The 13,741-nt window shown below is 35.2% G+C and overlaps 1 protein-coding gene across 1 annotated transcript; it reads right to left on the bottom strand.

The window, feature by feature from the left end:
- Positions 1 to 1,212: 1,212 nt before the first annotated feature.
- On the bottom strand, positions 1,213 to 2,605 carry LOC149002968 (peroxidase 60-like). Its single transcript, XM_089138368.1, has 4 exons — positions 2,378 to 2,605; positions 2,098 to 2,277; positions 1,861 to 2,026; positions 1,213 to 1,766 (listed from the first exon to the last, which is right to left on the bottom strand). Exons 1-4 carry the CDS (start codon positions 2,603 to 2,605, stop codon positions 1,342 to 1,344), a joined length of 999 nt encoding a protein of 332 aa, XP_088994494.1. The 3' UTR covers positions 1,213 to 1,341.
- Between the last annotated feature and the right edge of the window lie 11,136 nt (positions 2,606 to 13,741).

Here is a 13,741-nt window from a genome sequence, read left to right as displayed (position 1 = left end):
GGGTTGTGTTTTTCGGGTATACTCCATGCTTGCACATTTAACCTCTGATGTCCATGTCTCTCTGTGCCAAGGGGTCTAACCTGAGCCACTCATATCGGTTAATGGCTTAATGCGGTGTGATCTCAGCCGTTGGAACTGCATCATGTTTTCTTGGATCATACGGTGGTTGGTTTGTCACAGATGATCTACAATTGGACATTGTCGATCATTCTGGTATAACATTAAGTGTTTGGCCTCTAAATTTTGTTAAATGTAAATTTTATTTTCCCCCAAGAAAGACTAACAATTGTGCTTGCTCCTAACTAGGAATATTGTTTCCTTATCGAGTACGACTACATGGCTACATCCGCATATATTGGATTTTCAATTTATGTAACTCGGATGTTTTACTGCAGATTTCCAAATGAAAATGGTTCATCAGAAAAGAAAACAAAAACAAAAACTGAGAGTTTTCTTGTAATGGTTGAACATGCTAAATTTTTGATAGCTCCCATTGAATGTAAGATTTTGCCATTTGTTTTATTATGATCTTGTGTACATGATGTGGAAATTATGGTTGAATGCATGACATGGATGTTAATCAACCTCACTGAGTTATGTGAAACTCACTCCTTTACATGTGCATGTTTCTTTAGGTTTTTCTACAAATTATGAGGGCCCCTTTCAAATTGAGGATTCGTCACAAGGAAGCTTTCTAGAATGAACAATTGAGGAGGAAGTGGAAGTGCACAAAGCTTTGTCCTCTTGCCTTGACTGCTCCTACAGAGCTGGCTTTTAGTAATAGAGATCTCACCGTTCTTAGAAAATCCCTTGTGTCTTTCATGTCACTTTTCTATATCTATACTTCGATTTCATTCAAGAGAGGCGAGGTTATCTTTTACCAAGATTCATTGAACATTCCGTTGCGAACGTATTTCAGGTTCATACATATCATATGAGTGGGGGGCATGACTCAAAAGGAACAAAAACCTTAAACGAGTGGAAGCAGCAAAATACCACAAGCATCTCCTTGGTTGAGATATATAGATTAATTGGCTATTGAAAAGGTTAAAAAAATATATATTAATATTAATTTAAAAAATTGGCTATGAAAAATTGGGGATGGAAGAAGCAAAATATCACATGAAAAACATTATTTATTGTGCACAACAACACATATATGCCAAATAACAGGTTGAAAAAACAAAAAAATTAACAAATCTAATATAGACTTTTCAAATTTGAAATCAAGCTTTAAATCTCAGCCTATTAAATGGTATAAAAAATGCACTGCTGTGATTTTTTCCAAATATCACGATTATGTTCCTCTCTGATATGTATGGATGGATATTGATTAAACGGCTATGGAGGAGGGGAATTGGTGGATCGACATGATGCCCTAATCTCTCCCAAAGGGTCTAGAAGAACATTGAGAGCTCCCATTTTGACAACAGCAGCAGCGAATTGTTCATTGAAGAGGCTATTGTCTTTGGCTAGCATTTGCACAGTGGGTTTAGTTCGAATATCCAGATCTATCTGTTGATCGATTGCTAGGATTCCTTTTTTCCTTTCAATCTGCTTGAAAAAAGAGTTGTCAACAGTGATTATACTCAGAGTATTTTGATCCAGATTAACAATGTTGTCGGTTCCTGAGTTTTTGGGACAAATCGTCCTTAGTGTTGTAAGTAGAACTCCATTCATGCTTGGATCAGCCTTTCCAGTGTTCTGATAATTGTAGAGACGATCTTGAAATGCAGAACAATGCGTAAATCCTGATGTGTGAGAACCTAAAACATATACAATAACGATCGATGCTTAGCAGCGGAGAATCAACATTACAAAAGCTTCTATTGATAATGAAATTAGAGGAAGAAATCTTACCAAGGAGAGTGACCATTTCTGGAATATCAAACCCTAGAGTTTCAAACATTGCAATTGAATCATTTACAGAAATATCAGCTGGAGGAATAAGATTCAGAGCTTCGCTAACGAATGAAGCTAATCCATCTCTTCTCCCTGTCGTTACATTGAAGAATTGTCCTCCACCCTGCATTTACACTAAATCAGACACAAATTATTGGATCTTGAGAGAAAAATTAAACAAGATTGACTAGTTACCAAGACTACAGCTTCTCTAGCAGCCATCATGATGATATCAGCACAAGAGACAACACCAGGGCATTGTTTTTCTACAGCAGATTTAATTGTATCAATGACATTAAAACCTTTCAGAGTCAGGCTCGGAGTTGCACTCTTCTCAGTTCCAGTTCCATCTAGGAGTATCGATGCATCACAGCCCTGGAATTCATGAAAATAACCAGTTAGGTTAGCTTCACTAATCAGTTGCAGAGATCAAATAGGCAGCTTCATTCATGTTTCTAGTTTATTAATTACTTACCCTGACAAAGCAATCATGGAATTGCAAGCGTATCATTTGGGGAACAATAGTAAAATCTTTCAGGAATTGTGATTTCATAGAATCTTTGACGATCTTCTCTGCATCTGTATTGTTGGGACATTTTCCATTGTAGTAACCTACTTGTAGACCAGCAGCGTAACACAACCAAGTGGAATTGGCTATAACTACCAAGCTAAGCCAAAATGCTACCGTTGCTATGGTCTTCATCTTCTTGGCAAGTGGATCATTAAATCATAATTCTATTTATACAACTTGTTAGGAGTTTGAAAAGTAATTCTTTGACTTTTCAAACGTGTTGGGCCGGCTTCACTGTCAGGTCTGCCTCACTCATATAAGGGAGTCTACGTGGGGTTCATTGAGTTCTATTTTTTATTGATTTTATTGGTACTTAAAGGTAGGTCCATTCCTAATGTATGATGAAAAAGTGTGAAAAAACACAAACCTCTGACCTGACGAATTGATGCTTTAGATCTTGGTTTCACATCACACTTACTGGGTCGTACTTTTATGAGTTTACGGTTTGAGGTTAGAGACTAGTACTACCCGCATCCCTCTCTACTATACATTCAGGAGAAGTCTTCACTTTATTAGTGTTTAGATGTAGTTTTCTTCCTAAATGTGTGGTAAAGGAATGTAAGGGCGGTATTCTCCAATCCTCTATTCTCGAGAGTAAAAGATCCCAACTCAATTTTTCCGCTAATTTCATAATGAGTTAGCTCATCTCCACCGATAGGGAGCACTCTGTATTCCCCACGACTGTTGACAACGAATTATATGGGGACCCACAGGGTTAGGGTGATAGGGTTTATTTTTTTAATATTTTATTATATTTTACTTGTGAGCCCCACATAATTTGTGATTATAAGATTATCGGAGGAACACTCTTTCAAAAAAGATGATTCGCACTCTCTCATAAGTCATAATGGCATTGGCATGTAACGGCCGGAACAACACCGTGTGAATAATAAGTATGTCCACAAGTATGTCTAGACGTGCAACCCTATAAGCTCTTTTATATTTTTGGGGGTAGACGCAACCCTGTAATCTTAAAGGCCATTAGTGAATAATAAAATCAATCAGGAAAACATCTTTGACTGAACTGAAGCCACCAGTTATCGCTGTTGGACATGAGTCCCATGACCCTGTTAACCGCCCACTTTATAAATCATAAGAATATTTTTTGGGGCAGATATATATCATAAGAATAATGATTCACTATTGTGTTTTTCAGTTTTTGGTAAGAGATTTAAATTATGTTTTGGTAAACAGTAATTGTTTATAAATATAGTTACCGAAAAAAGAAATTGATTATCAGACCTTTCCGTTGGGGAAACATTAGGGGTGTCAATTTACATTTTGAACGTTAAAATCGAACCGCACCGATCTTAGCGCCCTAATTGGCTCGGACCAAACTTAATGAGTTGTGTTTGGGCTGAGGGTGGCAGAGCCCGAACCCAAACCGCAACCTGTTATAAACCATTTTACAACCCGTTTTATAGTTTTATACTAAATATTGTTTGAATCATCATATTACCACTAGGTAGTTGATGTAGACTATCAGAAAATTGAACATGAATTCAAAGATTAAATAGTCTTCTACTATTTGTAAAGGACAATTAGATGGATTAAGTATGAATGCTCAATTAAATGTACTAAGTTTGTTTATATTAAATAAATGTTTATCCAATCAAGAGGTATTTCTTTGGATATCAAGCTAAATACCAATAAAAAAAAAGATACAAATTTCATAGAAGAGGAAAAAACCAACATTTTCACAAAACAATAACTCAATTGCAAGACAATCAATCATAGTACCAATAGCACAAGTTGGAATTTAAAAGGGTTTTTAGTTTGAAGATTTATTTCATGAGGACTATCCGATGGAGTTTGAGGAATGAGCTTGCAGTTTTTATGTTATTAGTTACTATATGAGTTCTTGATTTCTATAAAGTGGGTAGAAATTTTATAATGTGGAATGAATTTTTATTTTTTATTGGGAATTGATCAATAACAATTTTATTTTCCATAGAATTTTGGCTCTTGTTGTAGGATACTTAACTTTTTTTTTTTTTATTTTTTATTGCCTTTTTATTGCATACCATAAATTGTTAACCCAAACCGTTTATCAGCCCAAGTATAGACCATTAACCCAAACTGTTAGTTAGCCCGAACCCAAACCGCACCAAATTGAAACCGGCCCGAAACCATTATTTTACTAACTGGCCATGTTTGGGTTTGGTGTTTTTGAGCCCAAAACCACTCCAAACCGCACCGTTGACATCCCTATGAAGCATTAATGTTTTTTGGTCACACATATTGTGTGGGCCCTTTATAAGACACATTGGAAGTCCTATTTATTTATTATTTTATTATATTAAAGTTTAGGCTCCCACACATATTTAAAAAAAATAAATTATTGATAATGATATTTTTTTAGACAAAATATAGGTAAATTAAAACAACAATATAAAAAAAAATTGATACATGACTTTGACCTTAAAAAATTAGATGCAAACCAAAAAAATTTTTGATAGGAGATACAAACCATTTATTTTTTTTGCGTAGGAGATGCAAACCAATGATAATTATTACATTATTAACTATAGAAATATATTCACAATATAAACTCAAATAACATAAATAAGTAAATAAATATAGAAACATAAAATATAAAATCAAATAAAAAGATTAAAATAAATAAGAGAAAAGATAAATAAATTGAGAAAGAGAACGAGTACTTTTTTTTTTTGGTAATAAAAGAGAAGAGTACTTAATTGTAGAGAATATTTTTAAAAAAAATTTCTCTTAACCACGTTAATAGAAAAGGGAAGATAATAAAATTAATGGAGTCAATTTGAAGAACTGGAAATTTCATTTCCTAACGGATTTGGAGAAGAATTTTTGGAATTGTAGAAATAGGGATTTGGGAAGGTTGCATTTTGTAGATTAAAAAAATTTTAACCCTTTCAAAGGAAAAAAAAAAAAATTTAATTAAAAGAAAAAAGGGGCAAATGGGGTGGGTATTTTTTGTTTTTTTTTTTTTTTTTTTAGGGGGGGGGGGGGGGGGGGCAAGGTTTTATTTTTTTAGGAAAAAAAAAAAAAACCCCCCCCCCCCGGGGGCCCCGGTGGAAAATACCCTTTAGTTTTTAATTAGAATGACATTTGAATATCTAATCAGATTTTTTTCAAAAATTTCTTTTAACTCACATTTATAAAAAGAAAAGAGAATAAATAGGAAGAAAACATGAGAGAGAAGAGAGGGGAGAATAAATAGGGATTGAAGAATTAATTTTCAATTAAAAATGAATTTATATCCATTATTTTATCTTAAAAATTTATTCTGAATGTTGAGAGGCACATAGTGATATTTCACTTGTGCAAAAAAAAAAAAAAAAAAAAAACTAAAATTTTTTAAAAATGGGCGGTTCATGGCCCCTCCGGCCCCATTGGAGGTCCGCCTCTAAGTCTTTTGATATTCATTATGATTTACATGTTATTTAATTTAAGATTAAAATATTATATTCAATTATAAGTGTTACCACTTTTCCAAAACTCAGGAGTTGGTTAGGAAAATATATAAATAAAAATTAAATTCGCTTATCCTTTACGCGTTTCAAGTGTTAAAGAACTAGAAGAAATTCTCCACTTGTCATCAAAATAAACAAAATAAAATTGACATAAATAGAAAAATCTCCAGAGTCAAAAACGCTGAAACTCATTTGAATATTCCTCATATAGTAAATTACAAACCAATTATGTGTCTTTCTATATTGTATCAATAAATGTCATTAAGAGAAATTAATGAGCTATAGGGTTAATCTTAGATGCATGTTCAATTTTTGTTTTTTGGTCGAAATCTGTAGATGTATGTTCATCCGTTGGTACATATAGTTTATCTAACTGATAAAGATAAAATAATGTCAAATCAGATTTAATCACGATCGGGTCATTAACCCCAGTCGAGACTGGTTCGGAGGTTGAACCAACAAGTAGCGTAAGGGGAAAAAAACGATTGGACGATCACCAAGAAGGATCATGAAGGAATCTAAGGATCGATAATAAAATGTAAGCATTACATAAACTTCAAGGGTCGCATAAAGCAGATGTATCTGAATCATTTCCTTCCATTAACATTATTCCATTAATTTCTGCAACTAGATATAGCTCTATGGTGTTCTAACTATTGACTTAACCTTCAGTGGTGACTAATGGCTTCTCGACCGCTGAGTCAGCCTACGTCTAAGATTATCTTGTGGGAATTCGAGGGTTGAACAATTTTTGGACACATCACTAACCTAAAAAGCCTTGTTACATGCGGAAAATCTCAAAATGATAAATCAAGTATTGCCACGAACTTTTAGAAAGGTAAAACCATAAATGGGTAGAAAGCTACTAAATTTACTCATCTACGCATGGTAGAAGGTGATGTCAAAGGCAAGTTTGCTTAGTGTGAGAATACAAGATTTGCACAGGCTCAGAACTCATACAATCAGTTTGCTGCAGTACACTCAGATTTATTGTCATCATCGTGTGCTCACCTAAACACGATCTAGGTCTCACAGTTTTGAGTACCTCCAAAAGATCAATTCTTCAAATTGAATACTGATGCAGCTCTGCCTTTTAAGTTTCAGTTCGGAGGCCTAGGTGTTATCCTACGCGATCATCGTGGTATCCCCATTTTTGCCTTTTCGCAGCATGATGATTTCAATTTGGCACTAACGGGTGAAGCCATAGCACTTAAGGGAAGGCATCGATTTTGCAATTCAGCAAGGATTTTTACAATGCGAGGTGGAGTCAGATTGTCTCTAGTTGATAACTCTTCTCAAAGATCCACGACTCATCCCTCCTATGGAAATTCAGCAGACAATCGAGGAGATTCAGTTCCTTTCAAAAGAATTTACAAACTTAAAGTTTGGACACATCAGTAGGGATGCTAATAGAGTAGCACATTCCCTAGCCTAGCATGCACTGTCCTCTACAGGTCGGACAATATGGCAATTATCTGAATCGTTTCTTCTTGATATTTATAATCAAGATGCTCCGTGTAATCCTTGTTCTTTATCCAATAAAGTACTGAATTACCAAAAGAGAATACAAGATTTGTCCATGAAGCTTCTTCAAGCTCGATTTTTCCAATTTTCAACAATTTGAAGAAACATTCATTTTTGTAAACTGACATGACTAAATGCATGTGACGCATCCATATGTAGAAACTGGTGGAGATAAGTTCGCTTGATGACTTCTACATGGATGTCTCACGACTCTCAATTGAATAACGTACGTTCATATAATTGATATATTTTTTAAATAGGTGATTTTATTTTTGTATTAGGGAGGCAGGTATTACATAATATAACATCAGACAATTGTTTTATAATTAAATATTTTTTCTAACAAAAACAAAAAATTGAATATTTTCTACACTTGATTGAATCCAACGAGATGAATCACACGGGATAAATTCCGTGTCAATATTCACATACACACGCATTCATAGGTTACTCGAACTGGTCAAGAACCCATTTCAAGAGGTAGTTGGGCTTCATTGTTAGAAATTCACAAGGAACTCATTTATTAGTTGTTTCTATACACGTTGAGTTTACTTGAAAGTGAAGCTCTAAGTATTGTCTGAGGAACTCCTTGACTGCTTGACTAGAGGGGATAAGTTGGTGGAAGCTAAAGTGGGCTCTCAAGCCTTACTAGGAGGCTTTATCAGTCAAGTTTGAAGTCCTTACTAATATCGGTTTCTTAGCATGGGACATTAAGTATTGCATCTAAATTTGACGAGACACCTCCGATGATCAAGTCAATACTTCACATAACGCAAGGAGAAGACTTTGATTGTAAGCCATGAGAATGATAGCTAATTTGAGTGAATTCAGTTTCATTTGCACTGGGTGGGTTTAGGGTATCTATGGTTTCATCTCAATAAAGGATCATTGTCGGATCTGGCAGCTAGTTTCCTCAACCATCCATTTTTTGTAAGAGATAAAACTCCCATTGGATTGTGTTTTTTCGGGTATAATCCATGCTTGCACACTTAACCCTTGATGTTCATGTCTCTCTATGTGCCAAGGGGTCTAACCTGAGCCACTCATGTCGGTTAACGGCTTAATATGTGTGATCTCAGCTGTTGGGACTGCATCGTGTTGTCTTGGTTCATCCGGTGGTTGGTTCGTCACAGACGATCTACAATTGGGTATGGTCGATCATTTTGGGTATAACATTAAGTGTTTGGCCTCTAATTTTATTGAATGTAAATTTTCTTTTTCTCCAAAGAAGACTAACAATTGTGCTTAATTTTTGACTATGGAAAATTGTTTTCTTATCGAGTAGGACTACATGGTTTACATGGCTACATCCGCAGATTGGATCTTGTATGCTGATTTCCGAATGAAAATAGTTCATCCAAAAAAAAAAAAAAAATTCAAACAATTCAACGTCGAGGCTCTTCTTAGGTGGGAATTATTTATAGAGCATCTCTCCCAGTGTACAGGGGTTTAAAATTACAAATGATGAAGCGAGTGGACCCATTTTTCAATTGGATTAAGGCTCTTTTTGGTATCAATTATCATTTTTAATTATGAGGTTTTTTTATTATTTTAAGTTATTTGACATCTATTATCAGTTTTATTTTTATTTAAAATAATAAAAAAAACTTTCAAAATTCATAATGAACTTTTTGTCTATTATGAATTATAATGAGAATTTCAATCTTTTCATTTATGCACAAGTTCATGGAACGAAGTTTCGGAAAAATTCGCTGGCGAACCTAGCGAACCGGCGAAGTTTCGCCGAAACTTCGGCGAGAAATTATAATTTTCGTTGACGCGGAGATGGGTGCTGCACAATTGAAAATAAAAATAAAATAAAAACAAGAGTAATTTTCATCTGGACCCCCTGAGGTTTGGTCTATGTCATTTTTAGTCCAAAAAAACTGAAACTTTGCATCTGCCTCCCCTGTACTAAAGAAAAAGTCAATTTAAGGACAAATTATCACTTCTATGACAAATTTGCCCTTATTCTTTCTTTTCTTTTTCTTTTTTAAATTTAAACAAAACATGAAAAATAAAAATGAAAAATAAAAATGAAAAATAAAAATGAAAAATTCAAATTCAAATCTTTGAACCAGAGAAATATGATTGTTAGCATTCGAAATCAAAAGAGTTGTTTAAGATCAAAACATCATGCCATTCGAAATCAAAAGAGTTGTTTAAGATCGAAACATCATGCCCTTGAACCTCGCGTCGAAGCTCTGCCACTTGAAGTTTTCTTAACCCTTCGAGCCATGGAATCACATCTTTCTTATAGTCGGAAGTTTCAGATTTGTCTTCTCCAACACAGTCTTATCTTCGAGCCATGGAATCACATATTTCTTATCGTCGGACGTTTCAGATTTGTCTTCTTATCATCTTTCGCCATGAACCGGTGTTTGAGGTCATGATATTCTGTTTACAGTTCTGTGGGGTCAAAACATGAAGATAAGTGTTTCGGTTAATGGCACATGCCAACAACAACTTCTCCCAAATCCCCAATGATTGCTTCACAACATCTTCGACTTTAGCCATGGTTTCTCATATATGACGCTCCATCAACCTTTCTGCAATTCGTACAGATTTGTCTTCTTATCATCTTTCGCCATGAACCGGTGTTTGAGGTCATGATATTCTGTTTACAGTTCTGTGGGGTCAAAACATGAAGATAAGTGTTTCGGTTAATGGCACATGCCAACAACAACTTCTCCCAAATCCCCAATGATTGCTTCACAACATCTTCGACTTTAGCCATGGCTCACACTCGGCGGGTTTTTTGTTTTTTTTTTTTGTTCGGGGGGGGGGGGGTGGGTGTTTTTTGGTTTGGCCATGCCCACAACTCTCCCAAATCCCCAATGATTGCTTCACAACATCTTCGACTTTAGCCATGGTTTCTCATATCTGACGCTCCATCAACCTTTCTGCAATTCGTAGATAATTTTTTTTTTTCAAAACTAGGGTTTTTTCCCTTTGTGTTTCTCTTCAGATTTCTTCGTCACTTAATGAAAATTTACCCTTTTCAAATCCTTGAATCTTGTTTCCACTTACCTGAGTTTTCCAAAGTAGTCCGGTGAAGCAAAAGAGCTTTAAGCTAGGGATTCAAAGTTAAATGAGTTGAATGAAGAAACATTCAAGTGTTTGATGTTCTTAGACGGTTGCTTTAGACGGTTGCTTTGTGGTGTTTCGCTACAGTTCGAAGGAACTGGATTTCGAGAATCACAAATGAATATTAACATAAATTTTATTTTTTTTTCATTTTTATTTCCTATGTTTTTGTTTAAATTTAAAAAAGGGTAAATTTGTCATGAAAGTGATAATTTGTCCTTAAATTGATTTTTTCTATAGTACAGCGGAGGCAGATGCAAAGTTTTAGTTTTTTTGGACTAAAAATGACATAGACCAAACCTCAGGGGTCCAGATGAAAATTACCCTAAAAACAAACACATGTGACCTGACATAGTGACATCACATTGCTTGGGAGAATGGGAAAATGGGATTCGTGGGATAATATAAAAATCAAAACTGAGTGGGAATTTGGGAATTGGGATAATAAATTATAAAACTCAAAACTGCCCAAATCACTTTAGGTTTCGTGAACCGTGAACCTTCATCTTTGCAGATGCAGTCATGGAGGTGAAGCGATGGAGTGGAGCGGTGTTCGTTGCAGATGGAGGTTTCAGACGATTAGTTGCTGATGGAGGTAGATCGTTTTTAGGCTTGGTTCGTTGCAGATGGAGTTGGAGCGGTAAAGGCTTGGTTCGTTGCAAATGGAGTTGGAGCGGTAAAGGCTTGGTTCGTTGCAGAGGTGGTTTTTAGGCTTCTCTTCTTCCTTGAAATTCTATGTTCCTTCTCCGATGACGACAACACTTGGAGCTTACAAGAAGAAATAAGAACAAACGAGTAACGAGTTCGAAAGCGAGGAGAAAAATCACAAACCATCGCCAACACTGTCAATTCCTTGTTCGATTCTCTTGTTTTTTTTTGCATTTCTTCCCTTCAAATGTAGGGATTTCATTCAAGATTGGGTTTTTAAGGCTAGGGTTTGAGATTTTGGGAATTTTTAGGGTTTATTTCTTCGGTTAATGGGGCTGGATTCTCTGGTTTTCCATTAGAAAATGACGAACACGATTCTCTTGTGAAGCCTTGTCTTGGCGACAGAGCAACCAGGGAGAAACAGAGGGGACCGAATGTTCGAGAAATCGGCCGGATCTTGCCAGTTCGGCGAGAAAAGTCGAGATATCGCCGAGAAATCGGCGATATCCGGCCAATCTCGTTTCGCCCCACACTTTCGGTTCGCTGAGTACCGCCATCAGAGAATTTCCGCGATATTCCGCCGAAATTCGCCGAAATTACCTTCCATGCACAAGTTTACTTAAAATTTTATAGTTAAGATGAGGGTAAAGTAATCAATACACATTTTTTTAAATAAAAACCATACTTTCCCTCTTTTATCTCTTGTTCACTATTATTTACTAACAAATTTTTATTTTGACACCAAACTTATTTTTCATTCCATAATTTATTTTTGACAAAATTTACCAAATCATTTTTTATTCTTGACCAATAATGAATTCTTGTACTTATTTCTTTTAAATAGGCATAATAGAGAATGAGAATTGATACTAAAAAGAACCTAAACCAATTTAGATCAATTTCTGGGCCAATTCAAAACTTGATCAACGATATTTTTTCTGATTTCTTTAGTTTCACTACTTTTTTGTTTATTGACTATGGCTTCGAGTTGAGTCTGAGTTTAAATCATTTATTCAAATGAAGAGGAAAATTTAAAATTGACGTGATTGGATAATTGATGTGTGTTCTATCTAAACACAATGCTTTTTTTTATGAAATGAGAGATGATATTTGTATTCCTACATTTTCAGAATTTTGCAAAAGGAGAAAATTTTATATTTAGATCAACATACATATTAATTACCCAACCATGTGGAATGAAAATTTTTCCTTCCACATAGATATATAGGTGGAAGATCTAGATTCATTTCTTATCATTTTCTTTCTCTTGACTTTACTCAGACTATTAGTGTTTAGTCCAGTTATAAAATCTATTTCTACATGATGTTACTCATACAGAAAATCTTGGTTTGATTGGCTTTTCAGCTTTTACAATTAATTGGGATCTGGGCAAAGAAAAAAAAAAGTTTTTAATTGGGATTCCTAGTATTTATCCGGTCTTTTGGATGTCTTTCTGTGTTTGTCTGGTTTTTGTGTTTTTTGGGTTTCTTCAGTCATTCGGTTAGGTATCAATTCTTTTCTGAGTTTCTTCAGTGAATATTAGCTTATGCTTCTCTACCTCCTTCTGTACCTTGAGTCCGAAAAACCTCTTTTGATGGCTCCATTGACACTTTATGAGCACAAAAATAGGGAGCCCATAGGAGACATACCGTGGGTCCTATATTAAAAGTGTTTTTACAATTATTTTTTGTTTTCATCTAGTGTTGGAAGAACGTTTTGTGTTCTCCGTCAAAAAAGGTGATCAAGACTCTTCATTTTCACCTTGACATACAAATACATAAGTATACAATGGACATGGATTGGATCTTCATCTTGTCAAAATGGATATCTGTCCCTATGAAATCTTAAAATGACAGAAGAGGCAAACGCAGATACAAATGGAGCTTGAAATTCAACTAAAACCCATATTGGCTAAGAACATGATGCAGGTAGTCACTGCAGGTTCTAAGGTCTATGTTTTTCTCACATATTTTAATTATAATTACAAAGGAGACCCATTAGGTCCCACCTCTAATCTATTTGGTTAGAATTTAGCAATATATTCATTCTTATATGTGGTGAAGAAGTGTGAGAGGAGCCCATACATTTACCCTGACGGATAGAAAGTTCAAAGTCGATCAAACTGGAGATCTCCTCTCCATCTAGGTGGGCCATTGTGCCATTTTCCTACACTTACATAAATTTTGACACACGGTGCTCGTATACCGTTAGTAGGTCATATGTAAAAGTAGAAAGATTGAATGATAACTTGCCTAGATGGAGAGGATCTAGACTCGACCGACCATTTCATGAAGGGTGTGCCTTGTACTTCAAAGACAAGGGACACACTCCAATCATTGGATTGTTTTCCCCTTTTGTCCTTGGGTAGTATCTTTCGTTCCAATCATTGGGAAAGGTATGAAAGTCATTTTACAAGAGCCAGGGAAAGCGCTGTCCTCAAGGTGTTTCGTTGGTTTTTTACCCAAAAACCAAAAAGAGTTCCAATCCGAAAAAAAAAAATCAAAAAGAGTAAAAAAGGTGTGCCGTTGGATGGCTACCAAGAACGGTTGGTGCGTTG

This window comes from Hakea prostrata, chromosome 10, assembly GCF_041222555.1.
Source record: "Hakea prostrata isolate BN-2017 chromosome 10, UWA_Hpros_2, whole genome shotgun sequence".
NCBI classification, from domain to species: Eukaryota; Viridiplantae; Streptophyta; class Magnoliopsida; order Proteales; family Proteaceae; genus Hakea; species Hakea prostrata.
Note: the sequence above shows the minus strand (reverse complement) of the source record. Positions and strands in the feature narration are given on the sequence as shown.